Here is a 21,302-nt window from a genome sequence, read left to right on the forward strand (position 1 = left end):
CAAATTAAGAATAAGTTATTTATGGCAGAACAGAAAAGAAAAGAATGAGTGGCAAAAAGATATATGAATGTGAAGAAAACTATGAATATGAGGTGGGGTTGGCGAAAGGGCCTACTCTGTGTGGAGTTTGTTCTCCCCGTGTCCCCTGGGGTAGGTACCCTCACAAAAAACATGCAGTAATCCTGATCACTATACTGCCTCCCCCTGGTCAGCCGGGGCGCCTGATGGAGGGGAAAGGAACTGGTTGGAATAACGTATTCCTTCCACGCGCTACGTCCAACCAGGGAAACTCCCCCCTGTCAGGTGATAAGAAGCGGTCTGCTAACTCCTCATGCGTTGAAGGATTACATGCTTAGGTATTGGCACTGGGTGAAAAATAGGGGTTACAAAATCGTGGGATAAAGATTTAGGGGGAAAAATGAAAATATGAATATAATTAAAATGCGTGTAGTACATCAATACGTTTAAATTAAATAACAAATATGACTTGTATTGTATATTGTGTTAGTAAAAATGTAGCGCTGACCCGGTCAGCGAGCACTGTGGTGGGGGTTGGGCCATCCCTGGCCAGGAAGTGTTGGTTTCCTATGAGGGAATTGTGGGAAGCAGAGTTTTTCCTGTCCTTGGCGGCTGATGAGAAGCAAATGACAGGCTTCTTTCACTTTGGGAAATGGAAGACCTATCTGACACCGGAGGGAATTCTTTGAGCCAGACAGCCATTTTAATCAGCTGCTGGGGAAAGGTTTCAAATCAATTTTGGGGTTTTTGGTTCCTATCTATCACAAAGCCTCCTCTTTATTTTGCGTGCAAAGTGGAAAATTTCTTTACCATGTGGGCGTGTCTTTAGTGTAGGACATACGATTTGTATTCTATGTTAAGAAAAAAAGAAAAACTGTCTCTGGTGTCACAGCAAATTACTTCCTGTCTTAGAAGGGGTCATTTCCTGTTTGGAGTGGCCCATATCTCATCTCTCCACTTTCACCTCTCATCCACATGTGGTATGATGTGGGTTATGGAGTACAGTGTCGGGGACTGTCCATCCTCTTTCTCTCATCACATTTTTAGTCCGAACATGAAAATTGTGTCTTGTTTTGACACTATGGCGTTTTAGTCATGCGTTTACATTGCCAACATTTGGTAAAAACAACCAAAAACTAAGAAATGTACAATTATTAATTATTATTTTCTCTCTCTCTCTCTCTCTCTCTAGCTTGCAGTGGTTTGGTGTCCTTCATCAGAGACAGGAAGCCCAGTGCTGTGGTCCAGGTGGCTGTGTTAGACCCCTGCCAGCATCACATCATCGCCCACGCCTCTACAGAAGTAGTGGAAGTAAGAGCACACACACACACACACACACACACACACACACACACACACACACACTATGTGCACTTACATACGCAGAAATACACACATGTACGGATTGTTCGTACGCGCGCAAGCACACACACAAGCGCACACACACACACACACACACACACACACACACACACACACACACACACACACACACACACACACACTGTCTCTCTGGGTCATTGGACTGTGGATGGAGTGGTTTTAAATTTTTTCAGATCTTCATCTCTCTTTCCTTCCTGCACCCCCCCCCCTTCTCAGTCTCCTTTTTGTATATAAACCATTGAGTTAGAACGAATGTTACAGTCCCTCTCTGGTGTGTACTACTGTATGTTGTGTGTTGGATGTTGTGCATTGCTTGCACTGCTGTTTTTCCGTGTGTGTGTAGTGTATAGTGTGTCTGGCTGTGCGTGTGTTTATGGATTCATGGGACGGTGGGTGCGTTGTGTGTGTTTGGAGGAGTTTTTATTCTTGGTGATTTCAACCGCTTGCCGTAAGCCCTATACTTTGTCTTATGACAAATATCGAAGATTTCAGTCTACAAGCTCACAACGCGTCAGGATGCGACAAGATAAAGTGACGTGCTACAAGGATGCATTTTGTATTAGAAACAAGGTTGATTTTTCACTGCAAATAAAGGCATCAACCTGTATGAATGAGGCATCAACGTGTATGAATGAGACTACACTACACAGTATGAATAGTTTAATGCAAAATATTCACAGACATATTTTGTATATTTTATTTCATAAAATCATACTCTTGATCTGGTGATTTCAAATGTTTTTTTCTCTGCTTAATGTGGCTATGCTAGAATTTCCTGTCTCTGACCATAAAGTCATGATCTTTCAGACTCTGTTCCCTTGTCCTGTACCCAAGCCGACTTCCTCCCGTTCCTGTGATCTTAACCCCTTAAGACCTGAGACCGATTCTACAAATGCCTTCTAAATCAGTAGTTCTCAAACGTTCTCATGCAGAATGATTAGAAATTATTCAAACACTTTCTAGATTTTTCAAGCTCGCTTCATTTCCACCAGGCCTTCATAGCTACTCTTTCCAATGTTTTCGTTCAGTCTCAACACCCTCTTGATGAATTCGTTTTAGTTTCATTATTGACTCCGTTGCACCTTTTAAAATTAAACTTGTCGAACACAATGCCCTGCCTTGGCTAAATGACCATACCAGGGAAATTAAAAGACGCAGGAGAATTAGATGCAGGAAATTAAATGCAGGAGAGCTGAATGGAAATAGAAAGAATATAACACATCATCATAATATGGCGCTCTTACATGATGTCTGCTTATCAGAGTGCTGTCAGAAAATCTAGAATTTCTTGCTTCTCGATCCTAATTGTTTCTCAGTGTTACCGCCCCAGGGTGTCTTTTTCAGGCCATTAACTCGGTGATCAGCCTACCGCTTATTCTGCCATTAGAGGCATCCTCTGAAAGGTGTAAAGAGTTTCTCCTTCATTTTCATACTAAGAACATAAAGGTGATTAGGTTGCAGGCTGAGCCCAGATACCTTAGTATTATGTTCAATTCTCCCTGCTGTGCTAACCCATTTTGAGCAGATTTCTTTGATGACCCTGGAAGAAACAATATCACGTACGAAATCCTCTTCCTACCACCGGCTTCGAATGCTATCAATGCATTGAATGGGAGATTATCACGTTTTATCAGACCATTGAATGGGCGAAGTAGGCGAGCTACCGTCTACCCCGCGATTTGTCAGACCATTCATTGGGCGTAATCAGGAGCTGCTGACCTACCGACGGAGGCGGAGCAGTCCCCACAACAATATTTACGATTCTGTCCGTATCGGTACATAACTCGAACGGCGCTGAGTAGGCACAGGCGAGCGTCGCACCGCTCCGGACGGCAACTCAGTCGCCTTAGCTCCTTCGGTGGCCCGTCGCGGGGCTCCAGCTCGCCTGAGACTGCGCGCCTCCGTCATGGTCCGAAACCGAAACAACCAAAACCAAAACCAAAACTGAAGTATTTAAGTCATCTCCGTCGGTAGGTCAGTAGCTCCTGATTACGCCCAATGAATGGTCTGATAAATCGCGGGGTAGCTAGTAGGTCGCCTACTTCGCCCATTCAATGGTCTGATAGAACGTGATAATCTCCCATTCTATGCATTGATAGCATTCGAATCAGGTGCTTCCTACATATTGGATATTATCCCCTCTAGATACAGTAGCTTGCTGAAGGAGTTATTTCAGACTATTGGTTCAAATATAATATATAAATTGCTCTCTGGCCACTGGCTTTTTTTCCCATCCAGCCTTAAAAGTACTCTGGTTCAATATCTACTGAAAAATCAGCTACGGTTTTAAGCAATGGTATGACTGCTCAATTTGAATCCTTCTCAATCTTACTGTAGCTCTGCTTTTGATCATACTATTTTAATCAACTGCCTGGAAGAATTGGTTGGCATCAGGGACTCCGCACAGCATTGGTTTTGCTCCTACCTCACTGATAGAAGCTTTTATGTGGTAATTGGGAAGTCATCCACCTCTTTGGCCCACTTGTCCTCTAGAGGATCTGTTGTTCCCCAGGTATCACTTTTCGGTCCCTTATTGTTTTTAATTTATATGCTTGCCTTGGGGCGTTTTATTCGCAAACACAGTATCCATTTTCATTGTTATGCTGATGACACTCAGCTTTATATTCCACTCTGTGGTGTAGGCAAAATGTCCAGTATTTTATATATATATATATATCAGGGGTGGGCAACTTTGATGATGGAGAGGGCCACTATATTTCCAAACTCATTCCAGGGGGCCACATTGCATACTGTTGCTGTCGGGCAGAAACCTCTTGTCTCCATAGTTTAACTTTTTTGGTAAATGAAGGCCTTACTTCGTCATTCTAGTATGTTACACAAAAGAGGCAGAAATAGCCGATCTCGAAAAGCGCTATTGAACAAATAAAGTTGATTAATTGTATTATTATTATTATTATTATTATTATTACCCTTATTACAATGTGCCACTGAGGGAGTGGGTGTGGATGGAAGTCACTTCCATCCCTTGTGTGACCTTTGACACCTGTATTTTATTACCCCCGGAGTGAGAGTGCCGTTGCTAGGACATCAACTGCACAAGTGTTTTTGGACAGCAACAGCTGCCCTCTGTCCCTCTCTGGAACATACAGTACACACACACACACACACACACACACACACACACACACACACACACTCATCTGTTTCCCTCTCTGTTTCCCTCTTTCCCTTCGCTCTCATTCCTCTCCTGTGAGGGATCCTACAGACGGCGTCTCCTTTTCCTGTTAATTCAATCTAGCTGATTTAGCACAACCATCTCCAAGACTGCATCTCAGCCCCTTCCCTCTTAGTCGCGACAAGGGATCACCAGCACGTGTGTGTGTGTGTGTGTGTGTGTGTGTGTGTGTGTGTGTGTGTGTGTGTGTGTGTGTGTGTGTGTGTGTGTGTGTGTGTGTGTGTGTGTGTGTGTGTGTGTGTGTGTGTGTGTGTGTGTGTGTGTGTGTGTGTGTGTGTGTGTGTGAAACACAGGATGTGGTGGGGTACTGTATGCTGGCTAAGACAGCGCTCAGTACCAGATCCAGTCATGACTCCACGGCTGTGTACTGCGCAGGGTTTTTGGAGTAGGATCTGAGGGGTTATGGACTGCTTTCGGCTTCACAAGAACAGGGTATGTATTGTACGCAGCTTAAGCAGGAAAGTGGACTGCACTGTAGGCCGTTTCAAAGAGGAGTTGTTTACCATGCCATGTGTTTCTTACTTTACTAGTTTGTGTAGTTCAACACTTGTTTGATTATTCTTAGCACTGGGCATCTGTTTGTGTTGCAGTGTGATTGGTATGCTAGGATGAAGTTGAAAAGAGATTAAATGTAATTAGGGAATGGCATTCCCTACAGTTTTATTTTTATAACGACAATAGGCAATCTGTTGTCTCTAGTGCTTTCTTTACTGTGACAGCTGAGAGGGAGTTAAGGAAACACGCACGCAGGATTTGATCCAAGGCCAACAAGGGCACATGTGGTCTGATGATCGGGTAGATCGCAACTACTTACCATTATTTGTCAGCCCATGGCAAACAGCAGATGTTTTAGTGTTGTGTCACAGGTCAGTGCTAGTTATTTAGATGTGATGTCAACAATATTGCACTTCTACTTCTTAACAATATCCCTTCCACTTGCATTCTGATAACACAGGAAACAGAAGATACTGTAAGTGTAAACAGTGAAGCTGTTTATTTTTAATTTTTTTCACTTTCACTACACGTGGTTGGTTATTACTCTCTGGCGTTGCAGAGCACTGTAGCTGTTAATGATTAGAGATTTAAAGGGTGATACTATTACTGGACTCTGTGAAATGTGTCACACAGTACCTTCATTTACAAGCTGTTGAAGGGTGTTCTGTTAGGGGGGAATAGTGACACAGTGTGAATAAACTCTAGAGTTGCTTGGTCTGTAAAAGCTTTGCCTTGTCTGATTTCTTTCTGAAGTCTTTTGGAGTGCTGCCGTTGCCATGTTTTCCATGGAACCATTTTGTGGTATTACTATGTGGTTCATGGCAATAGTAAAATAAAGTGAGGACTCTGGATGGCGTTAAAAGTAGCGCTACGAAAGCATTCGTTTTTTGCATCCAATGAAGTGTGAGAGTACTAGTAAAACAGAATGAGGTGTCTGTGCTGAATTGATGTGGTGCAGGGAAAAAGTCAAATAAAATGGAATCAAGTGACAATGTTCAGTGTAACAGTAAAAAGGGAACAGGAGGTCTGCATCAAATTAAGCCTTGGTATGGTGCAGTTAAACAAAATACGATTTCTGTGTCAAATTAAAGTGTTACTGTCTGCTTGTGTGACTTTGTCTTTTGCAGAATATAGTAAAACAAATGGGGAGACCTTCTTGGCTTTGCTGAGTCAGTGGCATGAGTGAGCTGGCGCCATCATTCACTTCAAATGTTATGAGATTAAGATAATAGTTCTACTGTCTTCAATGTGGTTTACCCTATTTGAATTAGTTTAATTTGTTTAGTTGGTGAAATATTCCAGTTGAGAAAAGTTCAGTGGGAGACTCATACACTCAGTGTAAGGTTGCACTGTACTACTATAGAGCCAGACACAAGAGATGTAATCTCATCCCATCTCATCCTGTTTTATCCCATCCAATCTAATCCCATATCTGATCTAATCTCATACCATACCATCTCATTCCAGATCTGATCTCAAGTTATGTCATCTCATCTGGTGGTTTTACTGTTCCTGGTGGTACTATATACTGTAAGGACTGAGTGTTGGCATGTTCCCAGTAACACTGAAAGAGAATAGGAGGGCTGGGGAGGCCAGTCCTAGGGTTTCCCCCTCCATTATGTGATTTAGTCATGTCTGGCAGTGTTTGGTATGGCAGCATGCTCCACAGCAGCTGTTCATTCACCCCTCTGGGTACAACACACGCACACGCCCGCACACACACACTCTCTCTCTCTCTCACTGTGCGTGCGTGTGTGTGTGTGTGTGTGTGTGTGTGTGTGTGTGTGTGTGTGTGTGTGTGTGTGTGTGTGTGTGTGTGTGTGTGTGTGTGTGTGTGTGTGTGTGTGTGTGTGTGTGTGTGTGTGTGTGTGTGTGTGTGTGTGTGTGTGTACTGTGGATGTGGACATGACCCTGTGTGGATGAAAATGTGTGACCCTTTGATGGACTGACTGCCACTTGTCTTTTTCCTGTTTGTCCCAGAGGCCTGCTCCCAACAGCTGGTCTCTGGCACTCACGCCCACACATGCACGCACGCACACTGTAGACGCACGCCGCTACGATACACACAGCCGCACACATACCAACTGACCAGCTGGCCAGCTGGATGGTTGGCTTAGACCTGTTGTTGGCTTACTAGATAGCTGTGTGGCTGATTAGTTGGCTTCAGGGGTAAGCTGACTGGCTAGGTGGCATATACTGGCTAACTAACTGGCTGTTAGCTTGACTGGCAGGTGGGTGCTGTTACATATGCCAGGGCCTTATCTCAGCTCCACACATGACGAGAGTGTTAACTGGAAGGATGCTTGTCAGCCAACAGCACAGAGCAGCCAAGTCTTACCCATGAATCAAGCATACCGGTTTCAGAATCACTTTAGTTGCGATAATAAAGGTCAAAGGCTATGTTGTGGTATTGAGGTCAATGGCTGTGTGTGTGTTGAGATATCACGACAACATGACACACGGTACAGGGTCACCAAGGCTTAAGTCGTCGACAGGACGTAACATATTGGACACAGACTATGTACTGTACCTCTGTGATTATACATCCTACATCCCACCATAGTATGCAAGAGGCGAGGGGTCAATCAAAGAGTATGTTGGGGGTTTGCCAATTTAACCTGTGCATCTCAATTTTGCGCATGTCATTATAGACAAATCTTGTTTAGAAAAATGCAATGCATTGTGAGCACATAGATCGGCTATTTTCAAGATCATACATTTCAAATGTCCTTGTGGTTCAGTGGTTAAATGGTCAATATAAATAAGTATATGAAAATGTTGCTATAGCCTCGCAATGGTTTAAAAAAATGAGATTTTTGGTTTATTGAAAGCATGACTGTTATGATAATTTTATTGTGTTCTGGCTTTTAACATTTGTTTTAGTTAGTTGTTTTTTTTACTTAGCTTGAAGAAAACATAAAAAGTGCCTTCATTCACCACCTAAAATAGTTGCATTAGTGATCAATGCATTCACTGCAATAGAAAATATTAGCACTCTGAAATTCATACATACATACAGTGCTTACATTTTTATATATTACACATGCTAAAGGGGAATTTTGCCCCACGGTTTTCTTACATTTTCTATGATTTTATGATATCCTAGGATGAATGGTACAGTAGAAAAATGCCATAACTCCATCCTGAGATTTCAATTTCGAGATTGCAATCGTGTCTAGCGAGACTTCCGGTGGGGCGCATTCAAGACAATCACATTGCATAGTGTTCTGTCACTATGAACGTCAGATCTAAAAAATAAAAAAATGAAAAAGCTTTTAACTCATTCAGTTTTATAAGCCCAGAGTGCCAATGATGTCGCCGACGTCATGAGAAAAAGAAAAAAAAAATTGAATCTGAAAAAAAGAATCAGAACCCAAGATATCATGATTTGAAGATGTGCTGCTCCATTCACTTCTTGTTTAACTTCTTACTGAAAACGGCTGTATCTGGCTTCCTAAGCACTTTTTTTTTACAATGTATTTTTGGCTCTGGCACTCAGAGCCAAACTGCCAGAAATAAGTCAGGCACTGAATGAGTTAAAATAAACAATCTAGCGCAAGGCCCATAGGCGCTCGTTTTTAGCTGTGGTGGACCCGGGATGGAGTTATGACATTTTTCTACTGTACAATTCATCCTAGGATATCATAACATCATAGAAAAAGTAAGAACAACGTGGGGCAATTCCCCTTTAAGTGTATAAGAGTGTGTTTTGTTTTGTCTTTAATAATAATATATATATGTGTGTGTGTGTGTGTGTGTGTGTGTGTGTGTGTGTGCGTGTGTGATCTCTCACCCCTCCTTTCTTTGTGTTGAATTATCCTTGAGCAAGACACTGAACCACTGCTCCCGATGAGTAGATTGCCGCCTTACATGGTTACCTACACCGTAGGTGTATGAATGGGTCAACGTAAAAGCACATTGTAGCGCTTTGGATAAAGGTGCTATAGAAATGCAGGCCATTTACCATTGACAATGGCCAGGCCTCCATTGCTTTCTTTATCTCCTTAGGTGCATGTTCTGGTGTGGTGGATGCTGTATCTTAATTGAATGTTGGCCAAACTGTTGAGGATCAGTGTCAAACGAAAGGGGAAAACCCAAAGCCTCTCCTTTGTAATCTGTTTAAAATACAAAGGGAGGCACCGCTGAGGAATTGTATTTGATTTCAGAGAATAAAAAGCTCTGTACCTGCTATCTCTCACCTAGCGAGCGCCTGCAGAAAAGAAAGGCAATGCGTTTCTTCAGTCCTCTGGTCCTCTCCTCTCATCCAAAACAACAACAGAAAGCTCAGAATAAAGACGGGGAAAAGATGATGTGGAGATAGAGCAGAAGCACCAGAAATCTCTTCTGAGGAAAAGCCAAAGAGGAGTAGAAAGCCCCCTGGATAGAGATGATGAAGAGATGGATAGAGAACAAGAACAGAGTGGTGAAGGGGGAGAGAGAAAAAGGGATGCGGGTATGGACAGAGATAAAAAGAGATTGGGTAGGCATTTAGGCCCTAGGCATTGTGTGTGCATGTGCGTGCGTGTGTGCATGTGCGTGTGTGTGTGTGTGTGTGTGTGTGTGTGTGTGTGTGTGTGTGTGTGTGTGTGTGTGTGTGTGTGAGTGTGTGTGTGTGTGGGAAAAAATCTCCTTCTAAAAACACGACTGTGTGGCTCCAGGAGAGGAGACGTTCCGAGGGGATTTGACAATCGGGCAAAGTCAGGCCTTTTGATGTCCAGCAAGTCAAGCAAAGCATCCCCACCCAGTAGCCCCCCACCGACCCCTCATCCAACCATCCCACCCTTCGCCCCAATCCCACTTCCCATGCCTGGAAAGGACCAAAACGTTTAGTTTAGGTTGGGTGATGTAATTATATCTTTGCATGTGTGGTCAAGTTACGGTACATCATTCAAGTTACATGCATGTGTGTTTGCTCGCACGCATGCGTGTGTGTGTGTGTGTGTGTGTGTGTGTGTGTGTGTGTGTGCGCGTAATTATCAGGGGTTAATGACATTAATGAGGGATAAGGAAAAACAACCACTTACTGCATGGAGACACACACACACACATACACACACACACACACACACACACACACACACACACACACAAAGTACACATGTATTACTCATATCCTTGCACCCGAGCGTGCAGCCTCACTCCACCCAACAACTAACAACAGCTAACAGCCTTAATGCCCGTGCCCTTCCCCAAACATTGAGAAAGAGAGAAAGAGAGAGAGAGAGAGAGACTTGTCTCAGTGGCTTACAGCTCAGTAAATGGGGACAGGCTGCCTACTTTAACTCATCTCTAGTCGTCCGTTAGCTGTAAGAAGATTTGGCCGAGGCAGAGACTGCCAAATCATGCTGGTGAGTGTCAATGAGCCCTATTCATTCTGCCAGCAGGGGAGGCGTGAGGTGTGTGTGGTTATGTGTAAACAGTAAAATCCTGAGCGTTAAATTAACTCTGAGTTTACACTCCGGATTTAACTGTATGTGTGTTTATGAGTGGGGTTTATGTGTGTGTACTTTACAGTGTGTGTGTGTGTGTGTGTGTGTGTGTGTGTGTGTGTGTGTGTGTGTGTGTGTGTGTGTGTGTGTGTGTGTGTGTGTGTGTGTGTGTGTGTGTGTGTGTGTGTGTGTGTGTGTGTCTGTCTGTCCATTTCTGTGCATGTCATGCCTTGTATTCTTGTCTGTACCAAATGCTCATGCCTGTCTATTTCTCTGTCTGTATTATGCACATTCTGTATCTACTGAACCCAGAGCAGTTGGTTGCTCCACTGTGTCTCTATACCCACTGTGCCAGACCAGGCTGTGTGCTCGCCGTGTTCCGCCCGGCGGAGCTCCATGGCTGGCTGGCCAAAATGCCACCCTCTGGGCCGCTACAGTACAGTGGCACTGCCATGTCTAGGGAGCACATCAGGCTGTAACAAGCTGCTGCAAAATAGTTTCATGAGCTCTGTGTCTCTGCGCTGGGCTGATCTCTGTAAATACAATGGACGAAAGCTGCTTTGTGGTGCAGTGAGGAGATGTCTGTATGCGTGTGTGTGTGTGTGTGTGTGTGTGTGTGTGTGTGTGTGTGTGTGTGTGTGTGTGTGTGTGTGTGTGTGTGTGTGTGTGTGTGTGTGTGTGTGTGTGTGTGTGTGTGTGTGTGTGTGTGTGTGTGTGTGTGTGTGTGCGCGCGCGTTTGTGTGTGTGTGATTCTCTTCATTATGTTTGCAAAAGCATGTGTGTCTGTACTTGTAAGCATGCCAGAATGTGTAATTCCATCTTTGTGTGTGTGCGTGCTTGCAGAGAATCCATACTATTGTCTTGTGTGTTGCTTGTATTTTGTGTGTGCGCGTGCGTGCGTGTGTGTGTGTGTGTGTGCGTGCGCATTTTTCTATTCATGTGCATTTTCTCAGGCACAGCAGCTCTTTACAGAGGAGCTTCATTCCTCTGGCTCCTGCCTCTCTTTCAAAACACACATGGTTAGCTTAGCTCCCTGAAGTCTGCTCCATCAATGGCCGCAGTGTGTGCTGTGTGTAAGCAAGCTGCTTTAGCTGCTGCCGCTGTTTTGCTTCCGATGAGGGCATCCATTCAGTCGACCGATAAACTGAACTACTATAGGGAATGTGGAGGGAGGAAGCATTGATCCCTGGTTGAGGAGTGTTCAGTACAACACTGAAGCCATCAATTATTGATGGCTTCAGAGTCACACGGCAGTCTCGCCAAGTTGTGGTTTGTTAACATGGGTGGTTTGGTATTAGCAATTCTGCCAGGATGAGACGTGCATGTGTGTGTAGAAGTGTCGCAGTGTGTGCAGGCATGTGTGTGTGTTTGTGTTTGACACAAATACATTTGTGTGTGGTTTAGAGATCATGCATTGCATGCTTGTGTGTGTAGTGTATGTACCCTTTTTTGGGGCACATTGAGCATTTGATATTTGAACATTTGATTATGTATTTGTGTACATACAGGTTATTGTGTATTGTGTACGTACAGTATGTATGGTTCAAGTGCATGCACTGTATGTGTGTGTATGAAAATGCTGCGTGCGTGCGTGCGTGCGTGCGTGCGCGTGCGTCCGATCCCAGAGGGTTGCGTTCCTGGGACGCCCAGCAGAGGCATGGCACAGGAAGAGGAAGTCCCCAGTATAAACACACAGTCAGGGCTTTGAACCAGACGGCTCCGGCATTCCGTCTACTCTGAGCAGGAATTGCCCTCAGCTCCTGGTCCAAATGGATCTCTGACACGAAGATGAATACATCCCTATTCCTTATCTATCTACTGTATCTGTCTGTCTGTCTGTCTATCTGTCTGTCTGTCTGTCTGTCTGTCTGTCTGTCTACTTTCCTACCTACCTACAGTATCTATCTGCCTGTTTGTCTGTCTGTGTTTGTCCTGTAGCCCTATGTGTGATCATAATTGTATGAGAGTGGTGAGAAGAGAGGACACGTGGCCTGGCTGCCTTGAACCAAGAAATTCCCCTCTGGCTCTCTGTTTTAGTGTCATTTGTCATCTGTTTTCCCAACACTTTCCCCTGCGGTCTGCTTGTTGTGTTGTTGAGATTGTTGCTAACTGGCGATGTTATAGCTGAAGCACAGGACCTCCCAGCCGCCCCAGGCAGCTTTGCTTAGTTCCTTTGGCACCACACCAGCCCCACAGTGTACCACCTCATCTAATCCCCTTTACTGTACCTCTCTCCATAACACCTGTCCTTGGAGACATGTACTCCTATTTCTCTGTTCATGTAATGTTGGTGCTCTAGAGAGTGAAGGTTATTCAACAGCCACGCTTGTCGCAAGACGCCAAGAATCATGCTGGCATCTTAAAGGAATACTTCACCTGTAAGGGTTCATTTTTACACTTTCAGAGTTAACCACTTCATTTTATACTTTGGTTATTTGAAAATAGACAATGTACAAGATTACAACAACGCATCGCATCACAATGCATTGTGAGCTTGTAGATGTACTATTTTTGAAAAATGTTGAAAACAAAAGGTAAAAGATATGACAGGCCTGAAATACTGATACCTGGGTTGGTTCTTACTGTGTAGTCAAAGCAGGTGTATTTGGACCTGCCTCTTGTCTCATGTCGCTGTGCTTGGTCCCAGAGGTGCTCACTGCCCGACAGCCAGCAAACCCCCAGTTGGGCCAGTGCTACAGGTTGAACCACTAGGGAGAGAGAGCTCTACCATCTCTGCTTCAGTGAGCGAAGGTTAGGAAGCCGCGGGAAGGAGGAGACGCAACTTGGCACATTCTATCTCTCTCTCTCTCTCTCTCTCTCTCTCTCTCTCTCTCTCTCCCCCCCCCCCCCCCCTCCCTCTCTCTCGCCTTTTTCATGCATGGCCTTTTTTCATGCAGTGTACTTACATGCAACTGTGAGTACACATTTACTGTGTGTGTGTATGTACTGTATGTATGGGTGTATGTAAAATATATGTACTGTACATATACAGTATATATACCCCCTCTCACCCTCTGTGTGTGTTGTCCCTCTCTGCTTGACAGGCGAACAGGGACCCTGTGTTTCTGACGGGGGTGACCTTCCCTCCAGAGTACCCTGCCAACCCAGAGACGCTAGTCAAGCTAACAGTCTATGATGTGAAGGACAAGAGCCGCGACTCGGTGAGTAAATTCACCGCCGCTGTGTGTGTTTGGGCATTGTGTGCGTGTGCGCGCATGTGCGTCCACGCGCGTGCGTCTTTGTGTGGCCGACATTGAGTGAAAGAGAGATGTATGTATATTATGCAGTAGGGACAAAGGGATAGAAAGACAGACTGACAGACTGACAGACAGGAAGAGAGAAAAATGGACGACGAGCACGTGATGGTGATGATGAAGATAGCGCTGACATATCGAGCGCCTGAAGATTTGTTCCTTTCCGTTCACATATCTGCTCCCGGGTCTGTGACCGTTATTTGCATGTCACATGACTTTCCGTTTTGACCAAGGCGATTGAAAGGAGAAGCAGCAGCGAGGATGGCACTGCGGCACGGTCTCATCATCCAGTCTTATTTACGCCTGCTGGATTCTGAGCTGCTCAGATGTGGGGTGGTGAATTACAACACATGTCTCAGTAATTACCGGTCCACCACCAGTACAGGCCTACTGTAGCTGTTGGAGTGGTACAGGCTTCAGTACGCATCTGGTGGGAGAATCAGTGGGAGTGGTCAGGAGAAACGACTCTTGTATTTCTCTGATGTACATACAGTACCATACATTGTCAGTCACATCACTGTTTTGTTTGTGTGTCTGTAAAGTCGTGACGTAATACCTCGGTTCGCTAGACGCCATGTGCTGTAGTAGCAAAAGTTGGCATCATGCTGTGCTGGAGAGGAATTATGCACTTGTATGTATACCGTATATTGTATATTAATGAATTCAATGCCTTTTTAATGGACACACGCAGAGACGTTCATCTGCCTATGTTTGCGTCTGTTTTTCATTTGAATGTTGGCATGTAAAGAATCTTTACTTGTGTGTGTGTGTGCGTATATGTGCGCTCGTGTGTGTGATAGCATTAATTCACTCCAATTCCAATACTGTTTGGCTTCTTGCTATTATAGCCAGCAGCTCTTGAATTCAGTCACCACATCAAACCAGATTACACAGTCCGCGGTGAGGTTCTGGTCAGCATGGGATCACAACGGGCCTTGATCTCAGAGTAGCCATGGAATATTAATGCTACAGTACACTTACAGTACAGTAGAATAACTTTAGCTGCTCCCTGCCCACACAAGGGCACGACCAGAGCGGTTGGGTCGTGTTAAAAAATGCATAGCTATCATGGGCAGGTTGAGGCCATGTCACGGAGGCCAGGGAGAAAACAAGTCAATTGAATGTTATAAAATGCAGTCCTTGTCTATTTAGTATACAAAGGTTCACTTTTATTTAAGTAATCTGATTGATCAAAGATGTGTTCCAGCCTTGTCAGCCAAAACGTGGTTGCTATGCTTGTGATTACTGTGCTTTTACTTTGAAGAAATATTGTCATTTAATACACATGCAGTATGATGCTACACTGTACACCTTACCACCACAGTAAAGAAGATCTTGACAGGTTTTTAGTGTTTTACTTTTCAGTAGGTTTAATGTGTGGAGCTGACTCAGTGGAGCTGTGGATCTCAAGGGGACAGAGACTACCACTTCTGTTTAAGCAGGCACTGTAATATAATAATAAACATTATTTATAGAGCATTTATCAAATCAAGGTGCATTATATAAAAGGGTTATATAAAAGGGTTTGAAGAAATCAATTCAAATTAACATTGAAATAAAAACATGAAACTAATTAAACAATAACATTTCAATTTTTTAATTATGGAAATGCCTTTTAATAAAAATACTAGGGTTGTCCGATATTGGCTTTTTTACCGATATGGATAACCAGATATCCATATATGCCTACTGTATATATGGGTATATCGGTTTTATGTTACGTCTGAGTTGTGGTGACATGCCTATAGGTGTATCGGGTTTGTTTATGGTCTGTTTATGTCTGAATCAGAGTGGCGTGGCCGTGGTCCGCCGGCCAGCCGGTCCGCCCAGTAGCCAATTTTTATATATAGGATAATAATAATAATAATTGTTGGTTCAAATTCAACAACAGGATGTGATGTCGGACACTACTGTATCTGCAGTCCTGTAGGTCCTCGGGAACCCAGCTGTAGTGCACAGTAAGAGTTCAATTACATTAAATCAACACTGAGGATTTTACTGTCTATGGCTGCTTTTCTGTTCTAATTGCCTTAATTTTTATTTAATTTAAATGTAATTAGTCTCGAGGACTGGAGGTGAAAACAGCTTGTACTTGGCTGCAGCAGCTCAGCTTTAAGCCAGTCAGTCTGTCGGTCCAAAATGTTCAAGCGCAAACTGAGGTCTTGTCGCAGCTTATCATTAACTATTGTATTTTAAAACCATCAGTACTCTGCGTCCCAATTAACAGCCAGAGTTGCGAGCCACTATAATCGCAAAGGTCACACAACAGTGTACAAACTCCACAAACTTCACACTCCACATCCATCACAACAGAGTCTAAATTTGAGACACATTTCTGTTTGAGTTGAGTTCTGATTAACAAGTGATTCCGTATCAACTCTTTATTCATTTAGAAGAAGGCCTTTTGAAAGAATAAAACATAACTCTTTGTGGGAATTGTGGGATGTGATTGTCTGTTTGTTGCTTAGTCACTGTTTCCTCACTCTCTCTCATTGTCATTCTCTCTCTCTCTCTCATTGTCATTCTATCTCTCTCTCTCTCACGCTCAGTTCAAGAGCTGACACAGACAGACAGACAGACAGACAGACAGACAGACATGGGTGGGCTGCAGCTACTCTATGCCTTCCAGACGGTTCACTCCTTTATCTCTGATCTGTCTCATCATACACACATACTCTCCTACCATACCCCCTTCACACGCACGCACACGCAAGCCCGCATGCATGCACGCACACAAGGTTCAAACGGGGAGAATCTTCCCATAACAACTCAAGATCTTCTAACTATTTAATGAAGTAATTAGGAACTATTTAATTTAATGAAGCAAAATACCATTCCCTGTCTAATTTCCACCTTGTTAGCTCTTGCTTCCAGTGATGCATTCTGTTTGTTTGCCTTTCTTTCTTTCTGTCTTTCTGTCTTTCTGTCTGTCTGTCTTTCTTTCCTTCTCAGACATCAGGCGAGTAGCTCTTCAATGAGTTCCATGGCCATGCTCGGCAGGGCCCAGCGGGCTTGTCTGGGTCTCATTAGAGAGTGTTTAAGTGACACGGGGTGTGACCCTGAACATGTGCTGACACAATGCATCAGCCCCCTGACACTTAAGTGGCCAATAGGAACCACTCAACCAAGGCCCTTGCATTTTTTGGGAGAGCATGAGGGCAATTTGGTGTGTGTCTCTGTGTGTGTTTTTTCAAATCAGCTGTCAAAAGGTTTAGTTTCAGCCCTTGTAAAAGTTGAGCGTGTGTGTGTGTGTGTGTGTGTGTGTGTGTGTGCGTGTGCGTGTGTGTGGCCGTCAAAAGCTGAATAGAAGATCTCTGCAATCCACTAAAAATGCTTTCTTTCTTTGTGTATGTCTGATGTAACGCACTCTTCACCAGGTTTGGTAAGTGGTGTGGAAATGAGGAGCAGAGAAGTGTGTGTGTGTGTGTGTGTGTGTGTGTGTGTGTGTGTGCGGTGGGAGGGATAGATGGAGTGAGGGTTTATAGTTGAGTGATTTAACATTCGCACAGGAGCAGAGAATTTCATACTAGGATGATTTCCCTTTGCCTGGGGCTTGGCAGTCAGATATTCAGAGAGGACGTGTGCAGTGTGGTCATGAATACTTGAGAAGAAGAAGAGATGGATGGATAGAGCAGAGCTATGGAGAGAGAGAGAGAGTAGTGGGGGTTAGAGCCCAACCGATATCAAAGGTTTGTGTCTGATGCCGATCCTGATTTTGGACAGTTCTAGTCTAGACCACAGGTTCCCAAACGTTTTAGCTCGAGACCCAAAAGAGAAATTCTTCCTAGGACCCAAGCTAGTGAAAATAGCAGATCTAAGCTCACAATGCGTTGCGACGCGTTGTGAGCTTGTAGATTGGCTATTTTCATCTTAATTCTTTTTTTTTCTCTAATTTATGGATTTTTTAAATTCTGTTTTTATTGATTCATGAAATTCTTTTGAAAAATCATTGAATTTGTTTTTAATTCATGAAAATGTTTTGAAATAATAGTAATTAAAAACAAAATGTATGAAACCAAAAATAAAGGGATATTTACTTGTGACCCATAAAAAGGTGTTTGTGACCCACAAATGGGTCCCGACCCAGTGTTTGGGAAAACGATTGTCTAGACCAATGATTACCAATGTTTAGACCAATATTAAGTGTAAAAAAAAAAAGTTTTAATCACTTTCATTTGATGAAAGTTTCTATTTGAGAACATTTAACGTATTAGCAAACAAATAAAAATGAACCCAAGTAACGTTTTGATAGATTTAAATCTATAAACTTCAATATATGGGAAAATAATACACAACATAAACTTAAATATATTTTAAACTTTTCTTTTTACTATTATTATACAATGAACAAGCAAACAAGGAAATATAAAATAATCAACAAACTGAAATGTATTTTATTTAAGTCCTGTTCCAAAATGTCCTGTTTTGCCCCCCAAAAAAGGATGCCAGGTTGAAACTGGTTAAAAATCGGGACACATCTAATGCATAATTTCTGATACCAATGACAGCCAAATAATGACTGATATTTCGGCCAAACGTATAGATGATCTATAGTGGAGGTTGGGTTCTAGAAACCAGAATGAGGGGGCTGTAAATGTCTCTCTTTCTCTGCGTCTGTCCTATCTCTCTTTTTTCTGTCTTGCTTTCTGTCTTGCTTTCATCTCTCGTCATCCTCTATTCTTTCATGCTGTTTTTTTTTTCTCTCACTCTCTCTCCCTGTGTATGTGTCGTTTCCTCTGTCCACCCTCTCTTTCTTGGTTCTCTTCTTACTGCTTTCTCTCCACTCTGCTTCTCTCTCTCTCTCTCTCTCTCTCTCTCTCTCTCTCTCTCTCTCTCTCTCTCTCTGGGGAGCAAGTGATCAGCCGCAGGGCCAGGCTTGACAGTGATGACAGGTTAGCTTCGCCTCATCACCACTGCCTCACCCACGGCTCTCATAGATTGTCCATTCAGCTTCCGTTTTCATCATTCAGTTAGGCAAGTAGGCTATTCTGGAGATCTCTGCTTTAATTTATTTTTTAAATTAAGAACTTATTGGGAGACCTTTGGCTCCCCTATACAGTATATCAAGGTTAATTTGAGGGTGAGAGCTTGATAGTTTGTTGCACTGTCACGTGGAAGACATTTCTGTGTAATGGCATACACATCTTTCCCCCTATAATCTTTCACTTTGTTTCCAAGTTCGAAGGTTCAAAAGAGTTTATATACTGTTATCTGCAGTGAAATGTTGGTGTGGTAGACTCTGCCAGAAATATAATACAAGGGAAGTAAAACGAGTTACAATACTAAGTACTGTAGTCATATGTAATCAGGTTTTGTACTCAAGCAACACAAAATGTAGCACTTCAACTTGAACCTGTTTATTGTCTCAGGTTTACAGGTGTAAAGTGCGTAAAATTGCTTGGCACAAGATCCCATCATCATCTGCAGATCATCATCTGCAGTTTTCAAGAAAGAGAGGACGAATCGACATGTAAAGAAAAGACAGGATAAAATACTGTATAAGAAATTACAATGAAAAAATAGCAGCAGATATAGCAACAGGTACAGTATAGAACATACCTTTGTGCATAGTATACTGCTACGTATTAAACTGATAAAAAGGTTTTAAAGTGTTTCAATTTGTCAGCCAAATGGGTTCTTGGTATACTGTATAAGTGATATTGCACTAATTATCTGTTCTTGACATAATTGTTTAACCCCCAAAATCATGAAGGCTAATTTGACTTTTGAGACAAATAAGTCAGTGCGTCCAAAAACGTAGTTACTGCACTTTGGCTTTGTAGGGCAGTATAGCATGCATGCAAAAGTGTCACTTTTCGGCGAAATTCGCCGTTTTGAATCCAAATAGGTCATTTGTGTGAATCGTGCAGATCCGTTGAGAAAATGTGTGGGGGGGTGGGGGGGTGTCGTGTCGATTGTAAAGGCTGTGCCAGTCACATATATAGACTGGCAAAGGTTGGATATAGGAAGGAGGTTTTTGTGGACGAACGCCAAAATAAAGCTTCAGTTGACTAATCATGATACATGATACTAATCAGCGGTAGTTTTATTTTGAAAACCCGCTTCAGGAAGTTGTAGCTGCAGCCTGCGTTAGCTGACGAAACATCTGCATTAGCTCAGCTGGGCTAGGGGCCATTGTTATGGTTCGTTGCGGTGTTGTGGAAGATGTTTGAATCGATAAAAAGTTTATGAGTCACTCCGCTAAACGTTTTAACAACGTGAAAACCATGCACTGTGGACTAATACCGTTCTTTAGACCATCCGTTGCAGTGGTGAGTGTGTTGTTATTTTACGTCGTGTCTGTGTGTGCAGCTACAAACTTATGTGTGTGTGGGTGTGTGCGTGCGTGCGTGCTCGCGCGCGTGTGCTCATACGTGTCGTACACGCGCGCTCAACGAGGCTTTGCCAAACCTTTACTGTATTCTTTGATTTTGAAACGGTGTAGATTTAATGTTGTTATTTAACAGCCCCCTCAGCTAGGGGAGAATGGGATAAGTTGAGCCACTTTTCACTTAACCTTATTTCAGGATGTCTTCTATCAATCGAAATTATGAGTAAGCATCTATGACAAAAGCAATATTAAAAAAATACAACTTCTAAAAAGTTTTTAAAAGTTTAAACTTGAACAACTTGAACAAATAATGTTTTCACTTATCAAAAATAATTGAATAACACATTTCCCTTGCAAATAGTCTTATTTATTATCTTAACGTTTTTTTTTAAACAATACAATGCTACTTACATAACGTTTTGTTATTCTGAACCTTTTAATATTTGCTATTATTATAATAATATTGCAAACTTATCTTAAATGAGATATTCATCCAAATTAAATGTCATCCATTATAATTTGAGTAGCAAAGAAATAATATAAAATATGAATAGTGATTAATATTAGGATATTCAGCTCAATTACCCTGGGGCATTTGGTTAATTTTACCCCACAGCCACCATTTTAGACACATTGGCTAGAATAATTCTTCAGACAATGTCTTTGCTAAATTATTCACATGGTTTTATCCATTGGCAAATCACCAACATGTATGATATACATTTTTAGATCTGGGTAAATTAGCTTTGATACAGTCATTCTACCTGACGTGTAGATCTTACTTTGACCGGCAAAAAACAGTTTGTTGTGTAAATGAATGTTTTATAGTTTCCCCAGGTGCTTCCCAATATCACAGCTAGGTGTAAATGATGGATGTTTACTATATTTAAGGTCAATCATCGTTTTATTTGATGGCCTTCTTTTTGATTGGCCTTTTACAGGCCCTACCAGCCTGTAGGGGAGGTAGAGAGTAACATATTATAATACCAGCCTGTAGGGGGAGGTGGAGAGTAACATTATAATACCAGCCTGTAGGGGAGGTAGAGAGTAACATTATAATACCAGCCTGTAGGGGAGGTAGAGAGTAACATTATAATACCAGCCTGTAGGGGAGGTAGAGAGTAACATTATAATACCAGCCTGTAGGGGAGGTAGAGAGTAACATTATAATACCAGCCTGTAGGGGAGGTAGAGAG

At 42.8% G+C, this 21,302-nt stretch overlaps 1 protein-coding gene across 3 annotated transcripts in view; it reads left to right on the forward strand.

Moving 5' to 3' along the window:
• The first annotated feature begins 4,820 nt into the window (after positions 1-4,820).
• Positions 4,821-21,302, forward strand: part of inpp4b (inositol polyphosphate-4-phosphatase type II B) — a 222,570-nt gene continuing 206,088 nt past the window's right edge. The window contains exons 1-2 of one of the 3 annotated variants that reach the window (XM_084043328.1): positions 4,821-5,029; positions 13,566-13,682. In XM_084043328.1, coding sequence (XP_083899454.1) covers positions 5,000-5,029; positions 13,566-13,682 — 147 coding nt within the window. In that variant the 5' untranslated portion in view covers positions 4,821-4,999. Of the gene's footprint in view, positions 5,030-10,231; positions 10,441-13,565; positions 13,683-21,302 lie in introns of those variants that run through there. The other 2 variants (XM_084043330.1, XM_084043329.1) reach the window with 2 other exon arrangements.

This window comes from Gymnoscopelus microlampas (assembly GCF_963454915.1).
Source record: "Gymnoscopelus microlampas genome assembly, chromosome: 2".
Classification (NCBI taxonomy): domain Eukaryota; kingdom Metazoa; phylum Chordata; class Actinopteri; order Myctophiformes; family Myctophidae; genus Gymnoscopelus; species Gymnoscopelus microlampas.